Source organism: Syngnathoides biaculeatus, chromosome 8 (genome assembly GCF_019802595.1).
Source record: "Syngnathoides biaculeatus isolate LvHL_M chromosome 8, ASM1980259v1, whole genome shotgun sequence".
Taxonomy (NCBI): Eukaryota; Metazoa; Chordata; class Actinopteri; order Syngnathiformes; family Syngnathidae; genus Syngnathoides; species Syngnathoides biaculeatus.
The window spans coordinates 31279797-31300352 of NC_084647.1; the positions used below are offsets into that span (position 1 = coordinate 31279797).

The 20556-nt window shown below is 43.0% G+C and overlaps 1 protein-coding gene across 5 annotated transcripts in view; it reads right to left on the reverse strand.

Moving 5' to 3' along the window:
* Positions 1–20556, reverse strand: part of nf1a (neurofibromin 1a) — a 261091-nt gene that overhangs the window by 68004 nt on the left and 172531 nt on the right. For 4 of the 5 annotated variants that reach the window (XM_061826400.1, XM_061826398.1, XM_061826399.1 and 1 more), the window contains 2 exons: positions 12819–12965; positions 12236–12346 (listed from right to left, as the gene is read on the reverse strand). In XM_061826400.1, the coding sequence (XP_061682384.1) occupies positions 12236–12346; positions 12819–12965 (258 nt within the window). Of the gene's footprint in view, positions 1–12235; positions 12347–12818; positions 12966–19799; positions 20265–20556 lie in introns of those variants that run through there. The other variant, XM_061826401.1, reaches the window with a different exon arrangement.

Genomic DNA, 20556 nt, shown 5'->3' on the forward strand with positions numbered 1-20556 from the left:
AGAAATATGAGGCAGATGTGCTAACAAGTCCTCCACTGTTCTACCCACCTCTATACAGTTGACAACATGAGTTTAAATACACTGCAAAAACACACTTAATTTTTTTTGTGTCACTGTCAAGTCAAATCAGACTAAACTTCTGTTTCATGTTAGTCAGGATCGCCAACATTTAATTTCGTTAAAACGCCACAATAATGACAGAGAATTCCTTAGATCACTTTATATTTTCTTCAAGGTCAAAAGATTATTTAGACAAAGTATTATGTCTTGAAAGAACATGGGGAAGCCCAAATGATGTCATCATGGCTTTGGAAGCTTTTGATAGGTTAACTGACAACGTGAGATAATTGACACAACTGGGAATGTATTTAAGGCCACACCTCAAACACGCTGGTTTCTTGTTTGAAATCATGGGAAAATAAATGGGCCAGGCAATCAGTAAAAGAATTGTGGAGCTCCACAAGTCTGGATCATCCTTAGGTGCAATTTCTATAAGTTTCAATGTACCACATTCATCTGTTCAACCAATTACATACAAGTAGAAACATGGGAATGTCCACCCATCACACCGCTCAGGGAGGAGACAGACTGTTTTCCAGAGATGAATGAGTTTTTGAACGCAATGTGCGAATCAACCCCCAGAACAAAAGCTAAGGAGCTTGTGAAGATGTCAGATGAAGCTGGTAAGAAAATGTCATTATCCAAACTGAAACGACACATCGTTACATCTGGAGGGAAAAGGGGGAAGCTTGGAGACCCGAGAACAACACAACAACTGTGATCCAAAAAGGTGGCAGCATCACGTTGTGGGGTTGTTTTGGTCCAGGAGGACGTGGCACTCTTCATAAAATAGACGGCATCACGAACAAAGAACATTATATGAAGATTTTAAGGCAACATCTCAAGACATCGGCCAGGAAGTGAAATCTTGGGCAGAAATGGGTCTTCCAAATGGACAATAACCGTAAGCATACTGCCAAAATGATTAAAAAGTGGTTTGAGGGTAAAACCCTTATTTGAATCCCATCGAAAATATGTGGGCAGATGTAAAAAGGTGTGTGCGAGCAAGACAAATTCCAAACCTGCATTAGTTACACAAGTTCCGTCAGGAGGAATGGGGAAGGATTCCAGCTGAGTACCGTGAAAAGCTTGTTGAAGGTTACGCAAAATGTTTGACCCAAATCATGCAGTTCAAAGGAAATGCTACTCGATACTAAGAAAATGTATGTAAACAAACCTCAAAGAAAATAATAAAATTCTTTGAAAAAAAATCGTGCCATTTAACAATATAAAATTTTGGTGATTCTGACTGACCTGAAACAGTAGAGCAGGGGTGGGGAACCTATGGCTTGTGAGCATGGTGTGGCTCTTTAGACAATTGTGTGTGGGTCTTTTGATGATTGCATCTGGCTTTTAGATAAAAAGCTCATGTCCAGTTGAGGGCTGCAGTTCGCTGCAGGAGCATTTGTCCAGTATTTTAATCGGATGATACTGGCCGACGTTGCCCGATGCTGGTTAAACAGGTAAACGCCTACTTTTGAATCAGTCTGCTGGGTCATTAGCTCAATGTTAACTTTTCGACAAAGAAGATGATGAAAAGAAAAAAGCATTGTACAAGCATTGTACATTTTGGGATGAATGGACCAAAATATTCGCCTTTGTGGACAGAGCAGGTTCTGTGGTGTGTCTAATTAGCAATGACAAAATTGCTCCGATGAAACGGTCGAACGTAAAGCGGCACTTCGACACGCACGATGCTACCTTTGCATTAGATTACCCTGCGAGAGACAGCAGAAAGGAAGCGTGCCAAGAGCTACTGAGCAAGGTGCAAGCTAGCCAGCAGCAACTCTGTTTATGGACCTGGCAAGGTGACAATAATTCCGCTAGCTTTGCTGGATCTTTAGCAATAGTGAGGGACGGATAACCATTCACAGATGGCGAGTTTGCTAAAACGTTCATGCTGGATGTAGCCAAGGAAGTTTTTGATGATTGATTTTGAGAAATCCAACAATCACTGGAAAGAAATTACAAACCTTAATATTTTCCCATCATCTTCCAGATATTTGAGCTTTCTGATTCTGATAATTCAGATATAAAATGTCAGATCAACTAGGACTAGGCATGATTTATCAACTATTTGTTCAATTTTGTTAAATCTTTCAAATCTTTCATGAGAGTATTAATGCTGATTAAATTTGAGTTCAGTCAATTTAAAAAGTGATGGAATGTATAAAAGCAACCAATAACTACGTTATGGACAGTACTGGGAGTCTGTTACACTACCAGAGCCGTTGTACAAAACCAAAATCAAATGAATTTTTTAAAAAGTAAATAAAAACAATGCAATGATTTTGAAATCCTTTTCAACCTATATTCCATTGACTGCAGTATAAAGAAAATACTTTTCATTTTCAAACAAACATCCCCCTCAACCCACACCCCACAGTGTTCCAAAAATGCTTAAACAGAGGCAACAAAAAACTGGGAAAGTTGGGGAATGCTGAAAAAAAAAACTTTTGCAACATTCCACAGGAGATCAATTTAAGTATAGACAGGGTACACCCTGAACTTGTCACCATGAAATTGCAGGGTGCACAAAAACAACCATTCATACATTCACATCAAAAAGCAATTTAGAGTCTTCAAACATATCGACCATGCATGCTTTGGGAATGTGGGAGGAAACCTGGAGAAAATGGCACAAGGAGAACATGCAAACTCTAAATGGATAGATAGATAGAGATCATGAAATATAAATGTGAGCGCTAAAATGCGTGATCTACAAGGCCGGTGATACAGATAGGCCTAATTGTATTAACAGTTGTCAATTAAATAATATTTGAAAAATTTACGTCTAACTTACCTTTGTGTTTCCTAGTTTTGATATGCTCCTGGATATTTTTTGCTCCTCGGCTTCCATAATTGATCACATTGGAACACAGAGTGCACAGCACTTTGCCGGGAACATCCACTTTTTGTATGTTCTCGGTTACACACGATACAGTTGTCGTTCCTACCTTCATGGCTACACTATTTCTGAAATCTGAAATAGTTTTTTACCCCGTGGTTTTTAGCAATTTCCCTGGCATGATCTTCATCTCTTTGCTCAAAGACTTTCGCCATACGGGCAAACGTGCAGACTACTCGATAACATATGCGTATGTATATCTAAGGTATAACTGTGCCGTAGTAAACAGAATGCTTCTCTATGAAATGTTAACATCAGAGTTAATGCAAACAAATTTAATGCAAACAGATAGCAATGCCGTTTTCTGCTATCACAGCTGTGACTAATTTCACGTCGAGCGTCGCTGATAGATGTTGGCGGCCGGTCTTGATCACAGCCTAGTCCCGCGTCAAGCCGTAAACCCAAATTTTCTCAACAGATTTACATGTTTCACAAAAAAGACATTTTCAGTTAAGAAAACTCGGAATTCCGCGAATCCCCAGAAAATTCTCATCTCTGCACTACCTTAGTCAATAACCTTCAGATTATTGGTCACTGTGATTTGACAGGCACTATCGAGCCCGCGCGCCATTACGCTGGCGTCCGTGCGCCATCACACTCGCAAATCTGCACAGTCGAGCACGAAAAATCCCGCGCGTAAAATTTGTTAAGAGTAGAAATACATAGACATTCTCTTCTTCTTTTCCTTTAGGCTTGTCCCGTTAGGGGTCGCCACAGCGTGTCATCTTTTTCCATCTTAGCCTATCTGCTGCATCTTCCTCTCTCACCCCAACTGCCCTCATGTCTTCCCTCACCACATCCATCAACCTTCTCTTTGGTCTTCCTCTCGCTCTTTTGCCTGGCAGCTCGATTCTCAGCACCCTTCCACCAATATACTCACTCTGTCCTCTGAACATGTCCAAACAATCGAAGTCTGCTCTCGCGAATCTTCACGTTAATTTACGTGTTTATTTAATAAACGTTGGTAACAAAAGAAGCCTGATCCTAAACAACCAGTGTTCACCCGGAAACAGGAAATGCAAGTTACGAAGTGATGCCAAAATCACATGTTCCGAGCTGTTTCACGTAATGCGAGCGCATTTACGTTGAAAGTCATCAATATTATGAGCCATGTCAAAGGAAATTCAGTTACACTGAAAACATTTCTGGGACACAATACACGTAATGTTAGTTTGACTTGATCTAAGTTCTAACATTAGACTAGTCTGTCGATATATCTAAATGCAAACGGGCGTTTTCCCCCGTGGTACGAGTTATCTTGAAGTTGAAAACATTTCCCCTGTACATGCTTTAGGAAGATGTAGATTATCTACTGCTAACTTTCATCAATGGATTGACAATAGAATCCACCATAAATTATGATAGATAAGTATAATTAATTTTGAAATTCCATGTCTCGTGACCTCTTTAAAAATCTTTCTCAATGTCATTAAATTATGATTATGGTATTAGGTAACAACTACATACTCGCGTATAGCAACGAAGTTATTTTAAGCTCTTGAGATTCCATCCCTAATCACACCCGCAACTTTATCTGCGGGCATGACTGACCACACCGGTACATTTTTCAAATGTAAGTGACTGGATTACATCTTCTGTAAAAAATATAATCCACCTGTTTGCTTCAACCTCTGCTCTTGTAGGTCATTCTATGTTCCTGCCTTTTCTGGAAAAAAATGTTCACTACTGCTATTTCCATCCATTTTGCAAAGTCTACCACCATCTGTCATCCAAGTACCTTTCCTCGATGCCGTACTTACCCATCACTTCTTCATCGCCCCCGTTTCCTTCACCAACGTCTGTTACAATCTGCACCAATCACAACTCTCTCTCTGTCTGGGATACTCAGAACTACTTCATCTAGTTCCTTCCAGAATTTCTCTTTCAACTCTAGGTCACATCCTACCTGTGGAGCATATCCGTTAATCACATTATGCATAACACCCTCAATTTCAAATTTCAGCCTCATCACTCAATCTTATACGCTTTCACCTCCAAGACATTCTTTGCCAGCTCTTCCTTTAAAATAAACCCTACTCCATTTCGCTTCCCATCGACTCCATGGTAATAGAATTAAAACCTGCCCCTAAACTTAATAGAATTAAACACTGCCCCTAATCGTCTAGCCTTACTACATTTCCACCTGTTCTTTTGGATACACAATATATCAACCTTTACCCTAATCATAATGTAAACTAACTCCTGAGCTTTTCCTCTCATAGTCCCAACATTCAAAGTCCCTACACTCAGTTGTAGGCTCTGTGGATTCCTCTTCTTCTGCCGACAAATCCGCTTTCATCCTGTTCTTTGTCTTTGATCCACAGTAGCTGAATTTCGACTGACGCCCGAGAGGTTGACGGTGCGGGGGTGGGTGTTGTTAACCCGGGCCACCACTGATCCAGTATGGTATTCTTTAGATCAGGGGTGCTCAATGCGTCGATCGCGAGGCAGTTTCAGTCAATCACCATGACGTGCCGAGAGAAAAAAAAAAAAAAAAAAAAAAAAAAAAAAATCAGCTGTATTTTTTTTTTTTAACTTTAGCTCACCGCGCATATGCAAACGACAGTGCAGGAAAACACAGTGTCAATGACTTTCCCCCTATTTTAAGCCCTAGCTTAAGAAATCTTATCAAACATGAGTATGGAGGCTGGAGTAAAGACAAAAACGTATCACTTTCATACGGAACGTGAGGCAGACTTTTTTTTTCACTATGTCATTTTCGGAGTGTGTTTACCTCATCTGCCAGTGTAGTGAAATGTGGAATGGCATTTTTGGACTGTTTGTGGAAAATACGACACAGACATTCCGCCGAAAAGCAAGCTGAGAATGACAAAAGTGAATGAACTAAAATCCCAACTGGCTCCACAGCAGTCATTTTTCACACAATATAGTTCAACAGTGAAAGCAACCACAATCGTTTCCGGGTTTGGCACACTACACATAAAAGAGGCATAGCTGACTCGTTCTGATCTTTTAAAAATAAGGCAGAAATATTATCTTCAATAAAATCTCTGCAAATGTAAAGAAGTACAGTTACATGGTGCTGTGAAGCCATGGCTGATGTGTGGAAGGACATCGGAGATTGTGAGTGTTTCTCACTGCAGTTGGACGAATCCACTGACGTGAGTGACAGCCCAGATGTGCATTTTCATTTGTATGGTGTTTAATGATCATCAACGTGAACTCAGATAGTTACAAAAATGTTTGTGGTTCACTGTGTTGTGTTGTGCAATATTTGCTCATGCAGTTATGCAAGGTACACAAACATATATTTACACAAAGAATCCTCAATATACTTTAAAATAAATATGTTTTGCATTTTGTAGTGGGTAGGCTGATTGCTTGTGAAGTAGGTCTTGGAGTAAAAAAGTCTGGGCACCCCTGCTTTAGATGAACACTCATATTTGTTTGGTACAGTTTTACGCGGGATGCCCTTCCTGACGCATCCATCTGGATTTATTCAGGCTTGGGACCGGCCTACAGATTGCACTGGCTTGTGCCCCCATAGGGATGCATTCTATTCATGCAATGATACAGCATTTGAAATCAAATTGTTTCATAATTAGTTAGAAAGATACAACAAGAATCAACAGGACCGATGGAAAATATGATCCTGTATTTCAAAAGCCTGGTTTTTGCATTTCCATTCAAGATGTGGTGCAGCAAGAATTAGCCATGGTGACAGTTTAGTTGAAACAACAACTAGTGAGGTTAAATGAAATGTCACTTGTGCACTTACCAAGAGTTACATTAAAAAAATATCTCAAAATATGATAGAAGGAATGAAGGTGGCTGAAGTAACAACCATAACCTTCCTGGAAACTAAATCATCTTGATGAATGACAAATATCACAAAAGTTATCAAAAGCACCATCTCCAGTGCTAACAAAATCCACCCAAGGCCACAACAAAGAACAAACTCCTCCCCTCTACTACTGAAATTACCCATTTGTCTACAGACGCAATCCTCCTTGTCATCACGACCACATTTCTTGACAACAAACCAACAAACACAGATGGGTATGTAACACAGTTCACTCTCTCAAACAAACCAATAATCATTGTCTGCGCCAAGCCCAATAAAATAAAAAACCTCCAACGCAAAAAGACAACAATGTATCAATTCCCAGCCAAGTGGAGACAAGACTAATAGGTGTGGCCCTGGTATTGGTGGTCACTGGAATATTGGTCATCCTTGTGAAGTAACAAACTTCAGAAGCAGCAGATAACGAATGACTGGGCTGGTCCTTCACCATTTGTCATCCATCGAAATTACAGCGGGAAGTACAAATTAGGTCATCTAACCATATTTCTCCTGCCAGCTTCATGTCTGAGAATTTCCAAAAGGTCCTCATTTCTTCCAGAAAGACAGGAGGAGTCAGAAGCAAAACACCAGCTTCTACGTTTGGAAGGACACATGGAGGGAGTGCATCTGAACAAGAGTTTGATAAAAGTGCATTGGACAGCACTCGTACAAACATGATTGTAGCTAATTCTGCCAAGGTGCCCTCTTCAATGAAACTAAACACTACAAACAGTAAAACGCAACAAAAACTGTAACTGTGTATATCAGTACTTTAGACAATAATGGAAGCATGCATAAAGGTTAAAACCAATATGTAGTTGATGTAATACGCAGAACATTTACATCAGAGACTGAGAACAAGGGAGCATACCAACTTGGTGTTATACAGTTGAAAGAAGATTCTCAGATGTGAGTTGTCAGAATAGGATGATCCTCGTCAAAATACTTATTACACAATTGTACCTAAAGCAACATTTGATAAACTTGAAAAACTAACAGTCGAAGATGAATAGGAAGTGGACAATAATTACATTTCTACCAATGAAAGGCTCCAAAAAATGTCAGGCGACAACACCTGAAGAAAATGTCAAGGGGAAAATTATAGCCCTTTTTTTAGTATTTGCCTTATTTCGCATCTTTTGTTGAAAAAATGCTTCCTTCATCTTCCAATGTATTAAAACTGAGTGAGTGGATGAGTGATTGCATATTTTTCAAAACATCTTAAACATGGTGGCCATGTTTATCAATTGCATTTAAAAGACTGCATGTACTGTACGTAATCTAAGCTTTTCATTCATATTTAGTGAATTTTCAACGAGATTTGACCTGAATATGAGGTTTTGTATATAATTGTCATAACAGTAATTATATAAAAACATGCTAATTTAAGAGTCTGCAAGGTTTAAATTGGGGATTTCTGTGTGCAGTTGTGACCATTACACAGTCCAAAAACTCGAGGAGTGAACCACCACAGTATCTTTCGCATAATCAGCATCAGGCTGATCAAAGCAAGGACAATATACACACATAAATATACACACGCACACGCACACACACACACACACACACACACACACACACCCATCCGTTTGTTTAACCCCATAAGGATTGCAGGAGTGCTGGAGCCAACGCAGCTATCATCGGGCAGGAGGCGGGTTAGACGGTGAACTGGTTGCCAGCTCATCGCAGGGAAAATAGACACACAGACAACAGTCGCACCCACTATCACACCTACACAATCACACCAGTCAACAATGAGGACCAATGTTGGACAGGGACTGAACAGCACGTATCAGGGGGTTCTGTACTGCGTACTCCTGAAGTACCCCCCCATAGGACTCCCCGAGGGACACGGTCCAACATGTAATGTAGACTGGTTGGGTGAACTTCCATGCACCTTCGAAGACTCTATAGAGGGTGTAGAGTTGGTCCGGGACTAAAACGACACTAATCCTTCTGAATCTGAAATTGGACTTCCTGATGGACCCTCTTCTCAAGCACCCCTGAATAGACCTTACCGGGAATGCTGAGGAGGGTGAACCCCATAAAGTTGGGGATCTGCCAGGCTGCTAAATCAAAGGCCCTGTCCCAGATGTCCATGTGATGTTGCAGAGGCGTGTCAACCAGGAAAACCCTACAACAAGTGGTCCGCAACCTTTTTTATGCTTTATCCTCTCAAATAACTGTGCTTCAATGTCCCTTGCTATATCATTTATTCATATTGTGGTCACCGAAAGCGGGATGTTTTCAACCTTTTTTTACTGCAGCCACTCCAAAAATGTTTGCTGCAAATGCCCTTCGTTGTTGATGAAATCAGTTGTTCCCCAATAGTAGAGGGCTTCTTAGCTTTAGCAATTCGATCTGCCACCAGGAATGATGCTTTTAGCTCAGACATATTTGTGCAAATGGTGGCCTTTCTTTCTGTCCTTCAGGTTCCCGTTTTCATCTTTCAAAATATTGTAAGGACTTGTCTTTCAATGATCGGTGGTTTGTCTCCATGTGGCAGCGCACTTTTGATGTTTTCATGGCCTCATTGGTAAGGCTGTCACCGCATAATACACAGAGTGGATGTGAGGCTTGTGAATCTCCTGTTGGGATTAACCAATTACACAGATCTTGGTATTTTCTTTTAAATGCAGCTTTGTTTTTGCAGGCAGTCTGTGACCCCTCTGTTGTCTCATCATTGTCTTGTTTAACCTTTCTAAAGAAACTCTCCAGTGAACTGTTCTGGTTCATTTCACGAGGGCTACCTTGGATTGCTGATGCAAGAAAAAGACGCGCCAGAGTAAAGCGCAGAAATGAGGCGAGGGCGGAAGTGGTTGTCTTTAAAAAAAAGACACTTAACCGAATCACAGTGTCCCTAGTCGAGGTCAGCAGCACCCCATCCCCACTATACACAGCATTGATGGTGCACTGCTTCCACCTCCCAAGACGCCATATTGTGGAATTGTGGAATGGTGCCAAGTGCACAAGTGAAGATCCATATGCTTGAACATGGTGTTCGTTATGTTTGTCAATAATGGGCACGGAAATCCAAAAACAGAACACCGCTCGGGTTCTGATCAGGGGAAGGGTCATTCCTCCCAATCACACCCTTCAAGGTCTAAATATCATTGCTCAATTGACCATTGAAATCCCCCAGAAGAACGATGGGGTTTCCAACAGGAGCACTCCCTTGAACCCACTCTAAGGACTTCAAAAAAGGGTGAGTACTCTGAACTTCTGTATGGTGCATAGGCACAAACAACAGCCCCCCACATCAGAAGCCAGAGGGAGGCTACCTTTTCTTCCACTAGGGTGAACCCCAATGTACAGGCGCCAAGCCGGGGGCAGTAAGTCCACCCACACCTGCTTGGCACCTCTCAACGTGGGCAACTCCAGAGTGGAACAGAGTCCTTCTTAGGACGACTGGTTCCAGAGTCCAGAGGCATGTCCAATTATATCTCGTCAGAACGTCTCAACCTCATATACCAGCTCAGGATCTTTCCCTGCCAGAGATGTGACATTCCACGACCCTAGAGCCAGCTTTTGTAGCCGCGGATCAGATTGCCAAGGTCCATGCCTTCGGCCACCACCCAGCTCACACTGTGCCTGACCCCTATGGATTCTCCCACAGGTGGTGAGCCCATGGGAAGGGGGACCAACATTACTCTTTCTAGCTGTGCCCAGTCAAGACTCATGGGGGCAGGCCCATCAAGCGCTCGCCTTCGAGCCCCACCTTGAGGCTCAGCAAATTATGGTGGAAAAAAAGTAATTTGTCACCTACAAACAAGCAAGATTCCTGGCTCTCACAAACCTGTAACTTCTTTAAGTTGCTCCCTGTAAGTCTTCACAAAGTTTTCCCACACATACTCTGACTCATTCCTCCTTGCAGTTCTCCCCTACAGCAGCTTGCTGAGCAACACAGACTTTCAGCAAATAAACGACTTTTTCTTTAGAAAACACCAAAATGGCAAATTGCATTTGAGTTCTACATCGCAAGCATTTTTTGTTCCCAATGCCCTTTTTAAAATATTTGAGCAAACAATATTTACCAACTTAGAATTTTAAAACTACTCAATTTGTGGTGTACAGTGTTCACTAATTATTTGCAGGGCTTACCTTACTTCCTCCTGCGAACCCTAAAAATCTGTGAATCATTGATGCAATTTTAAAAAGCCCATGTATGACATGTACTGTATTTTTACAACCATAAGCTGCACTTAAAAATCTTATTGTATGGAATATCTAATTTCTAAGACAAATTATCTTATATAGATGAAAACATATGTTCAACTGTTCCATAAAATGTTGTCCTGTTTCCTGTTTGATGTTTTTACCCAAAAATGTGTTTATGAGTTAAAGTCCGCAATCTTTGACTTAGTTTCTCTTCCCTGCAAAACGACTAATTTCGTGGGCGGACCTTTGACGTCACAAATTCTGGGATTGGCTGAGAGTCTTTTGTATTCACACTGAAGAAAAACCCATTCGTTTCGAGAATTCCTGTGATTGTAAGCTAAAACCAATCCGTAAAAATGTTTTATTATTATTATTATTATTATTATATTTTATTAATACTTTATGAAAATATACCAACTTAGACTATATTATTGGCTTCTGTGTGTTTTGGTGCAATAATAAGCATTTTACACGCAAAGTAGGCGCGTACCAAATCACTTCGTTCAAAGCGTTTGCATAATTTCAAAACAAGACCGAAAACTTTGTATATACATTCAGGATATCGAAACCTTTACTATTTATCAGTTTATGACTAAGTAAACCAAGCAAGAACTTCACAAACGCTTACCAGTCGATATTTCCAATACGAGGCATTTCCTCCATGATGGGTCTGACTGCTGTGTGGGCATCTTCATCGCCAGCTACTTTGTCTGAATTCGAACATGTGTGCTGTCTAACTGGCTCAGATTGACAACCTTTTACGTCTTCATAAAGCTCGTATTCTTCACAGTCTTCGTGGGACCCTTCAGAATAATGTTCATCGCTCGAATTATCAGAAAATTCATTGGCGTTCTTACAGTGTATTCCTAAGGGATCCACGTTGTTGTCACAACATCCTAAGTCACGCCCCTGATCGTCTTTCTCCGCCACATTTCTATCCTTTTCCGGGGGATACAGCAATGTGTGATCATTTGTTGCAGATAATCAAAAAATAAAAATGTTTCCTTCATAACGGATTTAAGATTCATATTCATCATAAAAACTGTATAAAATTAGCAAAAATGTGCATTGCAGTTCTTGCATTCCCTTTAAGTTTTCTCCAAAATGGACTTAGGTGCCTTATAATAACGACACGCGTTATGTGTGGACCAAGGATTAAATTAACTACAACCAAATATATTCGCAGCATAGATGGCGTACATGCAAACTAGCGCCTTCCAGTGTGCTCCCAGCATGAAGATGGAAAAAAAAAAAGACAGACAACACTTCTTTAGATTCCAAAGAAATGGATACTCGAGTCTTACCTGCGAGCCACATAGTAGAACACTGGGTTGCCAGTCTTTGAAGTCCCAGCTTGGTAGAAGATGTTGAGAGTTTTTAATGCTTTAAATTCCTCTTTTTCATGTACCTGGTGTCTGCAAGACAAAAAGCAACAAAGTGTTAAAATATTCTTGAAACTGTCCTTTTTTAAAGTGAGAGCTTTCACATTTCATAAACCAATTTGATAGAGCACTAAAAAAGTGCAAAACAGATGCAGTTAAATTTATGCTTGCTTTGGATAACTGGATAACAAATTCATAAATTGTAAGTTAATATTTTAAGACAACAAATTTTTAAAATGATTAGCAGATGGGTGAGAAAAGTTGAATTGCGTAGTCACTTGATGCAATAATACAGTGAATAAATTTCCTCTATCAAAATCATAGAAAAGTAGCAAAATGGGAAACCAATTGAGCTATCTTGTGCACAGGAAATAAACACTATGCAGTACTGTATAATGGAACAACAGCTTTTTTTGTAGCCGCAAGAAAGTATCTGGAGGTAAAAAGAATTTGCAGGCATTGTGTACGTAGCGCACAAGTTCAGATGAAAGAAGTTGAATCTTACCTTGTCATGAATTCTTCAAATTTGGAACTAGTCAGGTTGAGGCTGGACCAGTGAGTATCAGCCACAGGCTTGTGTTCAGGTGGCCCCAGATATGCCAGCAAGGTTGCCATTTTGTCAAAAGGACGCCTGCCCACAGCCTTGTGGTCTCTGAAAAATACCCCAGACACCTATTTTATGCTATATGGCAATGGATACCAAGTCAATGATTTTGCTCTTCAGAGCAGCAGAAATTCTCTGATAATTTCATACGTGTAAAAGTAAACTGACTTCTGCATTTTTTGCTGTCAAGGTTGTTGTTTTATTGTTGAATGTCATTGGCTTTATTTTTTTTACTGATTATGTACTTGTCTTTCTCACTGTAGAATGATTTGCATGGTGAATGGACCTCCAGTAGAGAAATGATGGTGGACTCGCCCATGTTGCGTGGGTGCTGGGGCAGTGCCAGCAGACGCCCGCCTTTGTCCCTCGCTAATGATACATAGGGCAAGGCCAATGACTGCAAGACAGGCACCTGGCAGTCATAGTCAGGCAGTCACTAGCTTTATGGCGCTGCTTCTGAGGCTGGGCCCCCCAGGTTAGATGACTTCTTGACATTGGGCCTCCACAACTCTCGGGCCCCTTGGCCTCTCCCGAGGGTCCCCTGTTGCCGGCGCTCTCATCTGCCCTCCTTTCCAAGCGAACAAGGTTCAAGTTTAAGTTCAAGTAACTTTATTGTCAAATGTGTTATAAATACATGACATACAGAATACCAAAAATAGCATTCCTCACAGACCTACAGTGCTCTAATGAACGAAAAAATTAAACATAAAAAAATATATATAAACTGGTCTGTTTAAAATATGCACATTCTGCCTTTTACTATAAACAACCAATATGTTCAATGTGGCTAATTTAACAAGAACTCCAATTCCTACACAGTGCTGTGAAAAAGTATCAGATTTTTTTTTAACATATCACACAAAGTGGATTTCATGTGCTCTATGACTATCTACTCAAAGGACTTATTGATGGGAGTGAGTGCAAAGCAGGTGGGAGATGGCTTCTTTGGGACTGGGATGACGGTGGTGGCTTTGAGGCAGGTCGGAATGACGGTTTGGCTCAGTAAGGTGTTGAAGATTCCTTTGGGGACATTTGTTAGCTCATCTCCACAGTCTTTCAGGATGTGGCCAGTATTGTCCTCTGGTCCGGAGGTCTTCCTTGCATTTGGCCTTCTGAGTGCTCTCCGCACCCTGTCCGAAATGAGCAGCAGCACCTGGTCGTTAGGAGGCACAGGAACCTCTTTGCTGGGGTCGTGTTGTCTGCCTCAAAGCGAATAAAGAAGACATTGAGCTCATCCAGCAGTAAAGAGGGGTTGGCAAAGGTCTGTGGGGAGGGTTTTTAGTCTGTGATTGTCTGGATACAACGTCACAGGTTACTAGTGTTTCTGCTGTCGCTTAAGTAGTCAGCAATCCTGGAGTAGTGCCTCTTAGCTTCTCTTATGCCTGGTGACAGGTAGGCCCTCACTGTCCTGAGGTTCACCTCATCCCCAGCCCTAAAGGCTGCAGGTCTTCAGTAGCCTGTAGCCTTCTGATAGGCCCTGATGGAGACCGCAATGTCATCCACGCACTTCCACATCTAAACAATGATAAACACTGTGTACTCCTGGAGATCTGTGATGATGTTGTTGTGGATAGCTGCCTGTTTGAACGTGCTCCAGTCTGTGGTGGCAAAATACTTGACTGCATCTGATGATCCCACCGGCCACACCGGATCTTCTTCCTAAATGGCTTTGTCACCTTAACCAGTGGTCTGTATGCACGCATTACCATGACAGTAGTGTGGTCTGAGGCTCCCAGATGGGGGAGGGCTCTGCAGGCTCCTTTGTGAGTTGTGTAAACATTGTACAGGATGTTGTCTCCACTTGTGGGAAATTTAACATGTCGATGAAGTTGGGGAAACACAGTCTTAGGGTTGGCGTGGTTAAAATCCCCAGCCAATGCATTCCTGCTGCTGCTGCTGCTGTTGTTGTTGAGAAAAATAGCGGGCAGTTCAATTGGTAGTCGTGGGAATGAACCCGCGTTCTCTCGATGTTGCCAGGAATTCTTCGGTGTCTCCAATGCCACGTACAGGCAATTCCTTAAGTTGGAGTGCTGTTGCTTGTTGTTGTTGTTGAGCAACGAGAGAAATAGCGGGTAGTTTAGTTAGCGGTTGTTGGCTGGGAGACATCTGGTAGGTCAGGTGTGGTCGTTCATTTCACCCTGTTGGCAAACGTCATCGCCAGGTCTCTTACAATCGTATCTGGAGGAGGCTCTTCCGCTGGCGGTCTATGGATACGGGGGCAATTGTAGATGACATGGTCCGCAGTCTCATCCCCCAGGTCGCATTTTCTGCAGAGTGTGAGCACCGCCCTGTCGATCTTGGCCAACCAGTACTTCAGGGCGGGGTGATGACTACACCGGAGCAGACTCAGTGTCACTTGGTCTTTCCGTCCATGAATAATTTCTGCTTGGTGGTCGAGCCGGCTGGCTTGGTCGCCGTAGATTTGCTGCGTTTATTCATGGGACGTCCCTTGTCGCCCTACGGATCATTGCTTCTGCCGTGTCCTAATGGTGGTCGACTTTGGTTTGGGTTTCGCGAACGATCCAGCTTTCACCTTGGCATCTGCTAGCTCATTGCCGACGATACTACAATGACTAGGGCACCAAGTGAAGGTCACCTGGCACCCACGCTCGGATATTTCGTTTATATTTGTTCTTGAGGGTATTCAACGGGTACATTGTCTGGATGTGAAGGAGGCAGGAAAGGCTGTCACCGACCACTCGGGCTTTCAGGATGGTGTCGTCGGCCTGGATGATTTGCGAAATCTTGACCATAGCGTTGATCTCCGCCTGGAAGGAGGAACACCATCGGCCTGTTGGAATGGCAAAGGTGCGGTGGACTTGGGGGCCACTGAGATGGCCAGTGGTGGCAACGATTCCACCACCGCCTGTTGTGGTACCGCTCACTGCTGATCTGTCTGTGTAGAGGAACATGTCGAAGGTGTTCCATCCTTCCTCCAGTCGTTGAACTAACTACTTCTTGTCAGCTTCCACATCTCCTGACTTCCTGACGGAAGTCTCGAAGACGTGTCCACCTGTCTCCAACCAGGGAGGGAGAAGAGCTGCTGCTGGGGGGGATTGGATGCTCCAAAGATGGATTTCCATGTCTCACCAGCCTTCGTTGTGTCACTTCTTTCTGCGCAATTTCAAATCCTGCCTTTGAGGGGGCAAGCCGTTTTGACTTTTCAATCACAATGGAGCTCAGCTGTGTCGCTCTCATGGTGATTGTCGGTACGTGCGCCTCCGGCAGGATAGCCATCGGCGGAATGGTTTGACTTGGCCCGTGATGCCTCGACCCACAAAGGACTGACACGTTTCTAGCTTCTCCATCGTGGTTGATGAGACCCATGGGAACCAAGCTGCTGCCGCGAATTCGACTTGTGCCCGACCCGTGGTGATGTAAGTTGAGCATAGAGTCTGCTTGTCATAGCCACACTTGATTGTCGCTAGGCATCTCAGGGCTCCCGCCTGGCGTCGTACCTTCTCGCCGACGGTTGCTGCGTGGTTTTTTTTAACAATTTATGTGATACAGCTGCAAATAAGTATTTAAACACCTGAGAAAACCAATGTTAATATTTGGTAAAGCAGCCTTCGTTTGCAATTACAGAGGTCAAACGTTTCCTGTAGTTGTTCATCAGGTTTGCACACAGTGCAGGAGGGATTTTGGCCCACTCCTCCTCACAGATCTCTAAATCAGACAGGTTTCTGGGCTGTCGCTGAGAAACACGGAGTTTCAGCTCCCTCCAAAGAATTTCTATTGGGTTTAGGTCTGGAGACTGGCTAGGCCACACCAGAACCTTTGTATGATTCTTACGGAGCCCCTCCTTGGTTTTCCTGGCTGTGTGCTTCGGGTCATTGTCAAGTTCAATGACCCAGTCATGAATGACCCATCTTCAATGCTCTGACTGAGGGAAAGCGGTTGCTCCCCAAAATCTCACAATACATGGCCGCGGTCATCCTCTCCTTAATACAGTGCAGTCGTCCTGTCCCATGTGCAGAAAAAAAAAAAAACACCCAAAGCATGATGAACACCCCCATGCTTCACAATAGGGATGGTGTTCTTGGGATGAAATGGTGGTCCCAGCACTTTTCAGGTCATTGACCTGTCTCGTCGTGTAGTCCTGGGCTAATTCCTCACCTTTCTCAGCATCATTGAGACCCCATGAGGTGATATCTTGCATGGGGCTCCACTCCAATTGAGATTGACCGTCATGTTTAGCTTCATTCATTTTCTAATGATTGCTCCAACAGTGGACCTTTTTGTTTGAGTCGTACTGATTGTATGGGGTGGACAGGTGTCAGCTAACAACCTGACATTGGTGCATCTGATTCAGGATAACACATGGAGTTGTGGTGGACTTTCAAAGGCAGACTAACAGGTCTTTGAGGATCAGAATTCTAGCAGATAGACAGGTGTTCAAATACTTTTTTGCAGCTGTATCAACACAAAGAAATCTTTAAAAAAATTCATAAATTTTGATTTCTGGAGTTTTGTTTTTAGATTATCTCTCTCACAGTGGACATGCACCTACAATGAAAAATTCAGACCCCTGCATGATTTCTAAGTTGGAGCACTTGCAATATAGCAGGGTTTTCAAATACTTGTTTTCTTCACTGTACATCACGCCCAGTAACAAAGGGTGGGGATTCTACTTCAACGGTTGGCCGCTTAGCTGAAGAGATGGGCACCAGCTGGCCTCGTGTGTGTTGGTGCTGAAGAAGGAGCATTCCAATTTTTGGACCAAGAGTTACATTTTCCACCGTCGAATCCATGTCTCAATGTAGTTCAGCGACTTTGCAGTGAGTGTTCAGCCTGGTGGAGGTCAGAGCTCTGGCTCCAAACCCCGACGTCATCCGTGAACAGGCTAACCTGCGGGTTGTTCAGGTTAGGTCGCTGATGTAAAAGAGGAACAGAAGTGGCGAGAGAACCAACCCCTGGGGGACGCCCTACTTCAATGTGAGTATCTTGCTCCTTTTGCTGTCAAACGTCACCCAGGTGAGTCTGTTAGAAAGCTAAGATTGTATCCACCGGACTATTTTCATCGGTACTGCTGTTTGGTGCATCTTGAAAAGGAGTGCGTCCTGCCACACCTTGTCATAGGCCAGAGAGTAATCAATCAGTGCCAAAGCCATTCGTTGCATTGGTTGTTGTTGGACGTCGTCGCTGACCATCTGTGACAGGTGAAGTGGGTGATCTTCCGCTTGGTTCGGGCTTAATAGGTTCGTTGTCTCAGCAATGTAACGGAGGTGATTCATCACCAGCCTCTCCATAACCTTCCGTGTCGTTGAGGTGAGGGAGAAAGCTCTGTAGCTGTCAAGCTGTTGGTGATCCTTTCCGGCCTTTTGAACGATTACTTAGAACGACAGCTACTGCTGCTCACTAATGAGCTGATTGAGTTTGTCCAGTGCCTGTCGTTAGTTGAGGGTGAGGGATGTAAATGGCTGCCAGCGGAGCAGCAGTAAATTCACTTGATCAGTAGAAGGGCCGGCACTTGATGATCAACTCCAACAGTGGTTAACAGTGTTCACAAACAACTGCAGCACCTGGCATCGCTGATTTAAGCAGAAAGTCCCCCAATGTGAGTCTTCCCTCCCTCGACGAGCACTCTGTCTTCCCTACGCATGTTCGTTGGCCTGGCAAAATAGCACGGTTCGGGACGCTATTGTTGACCCATGTTTCCACAAAAGCAAAGACACAGCACTCACTTAAACATTTTATGTACAAAGCTGATATAAAGGGTTCCCTCACTACTTCGTATTTCACTTTTTGTGGCCTTGGTGCTTTGCGTTGTCCCCCCCCCCAACCCTTAAAAAATTTAAAAATACAGCCATATTAGCAATCTGCGGGCAGACGCATTGATACAAGGCATGTCCAATTAGAGCATGTTTGGATTAATCTCATGAGCTTATTGGCTACACATCATCAAAGCCTCACCCAGCAACAGTCTCACCTTCTCCTTTGTCCCTCCTTTCTGCCATTTTCTATGCTGTTGACTGCGCAATAACTTTTCATCTATAATACCGCCGAAGCACCGTGCTAATGCAAAAGCATCCTCCGAAGCACCCAAGAGGAAGAGGAAGATGATGACGATTAGCGAAAAAGTAAAAGTTTTGAATATGATATAAGATGGCAGAAGTTACGCTTTTATGGCACACCATAATGAAGTGAATGAATCCACGGTGCGCTACATAAAATCCGTGAAATCAGTTCAATACCTTAAGGAAACTAAACGTGTGGTGACTCCACAAAATTAGATCATTGTTTGATTGGAAGCAGCATTAGCTTTGTGGATAGCGGATTGCAGAAAAACGGCCCGATGATGAAGAGGCTGAAGATAGTGCTGACGAACCTTAAGGTGTAAGGAGGGATTCAACGCCGAGAGGATGAGGCTTTGCGCCAAGCAAAGATTGGTTTGAACAATTTCAAAAGTAGCCTTAGAAGAGTGCCTCAGTATGGTGAGGCGTCCTCTGGCGACAATGATGCTGCCCATCGTTATGTGGAGAAAGAATTTGCACAACACATTGACGACAAGAAAGTACGAGCTAATGAATTTAGCAATTGTGTTGACAGGGTTATGTCCTTGTCCAGGAGAATTTGGAAGCAGAAGGAAAATCAAAGACAACACCACATTTTTCCTCACAGATAAAAACCTCAGTTAGACTGTCAGCACCTCCAGCAAAAGATTCTCAGTGTGAAGAATGTTGATTACGTACATACAGCAATAAAAAAATAACAAGGTTTTAATAAATAAAGATTTAACCAGACACTTGTACTGTTGAAAATGTTTGTCTCAAATATGCAAAGTAGAAATACTGGTTTCATATTTCAAATGTTCTGGTACCCACATAAACGTACATCCCCCGGTGCTTCCAGATTTCTCACTTTTTACCGTTGGTTCTGGCTCCAATTAACTGTGAAAAACGAGGGAAAACCGTAGCCCATCTTGTTGTCCAGCGAGAGTACGTTGGCCACTATGATTGAAGGGAGATCTGACCAGTGCATGTTAGCTGCTAACCTGGTTTGGACAGCGCCATGCTTGCCCCTCTTCTGCTTTTTTCTGTTCAGCCCATTACGCTTCTGCTGTGGGCTGGGTGCAGGAGTGGAGTCGGGGATTACGCTGACCTATGGAGCAGACCGTAGTTGCGTAGCACTTCCGCGATTGCTGGATTTATGTCTTTGGGAAGGGCATCTTGCTCTCCTGTGGGTGGAAAGGGGGCAGGTTTCCATGTACAGTGGCGGAGGTTTCCTAGAGGGGTGGCGTCAGGTCCCGCCAGTCTCCTCCAGGCAGCCAGTTGTCATGGCGCCTTGGTGGGTCTGCTTTTGGGTGGAGTCAGGTGCATGATGCTCCTTCTTAATTGATTGGGTGACCTAACCGTGATACAGGCACAGCAAATACAGGACACCTCTGTCACTCATGCATAGCTTTCAAGTGGACCACTTTTGGCATATTTATACAACTGAAAGCTCGTTTTAAAATTTGTACAGCTTACACTGTAAATTGGTACGTCAAAGTGCTCATGACCCTTGTCCTGCATGCTTCTTCTCTTGTCCTGTCTTTCCTTCACAGGGTGTGGCACTACTGCCTCAAACAACACTCATCTAATGTGTCATTGTTCTAAATAAAAGAATGTACTTTTCTTGTTTACAGTTACTGATTTGT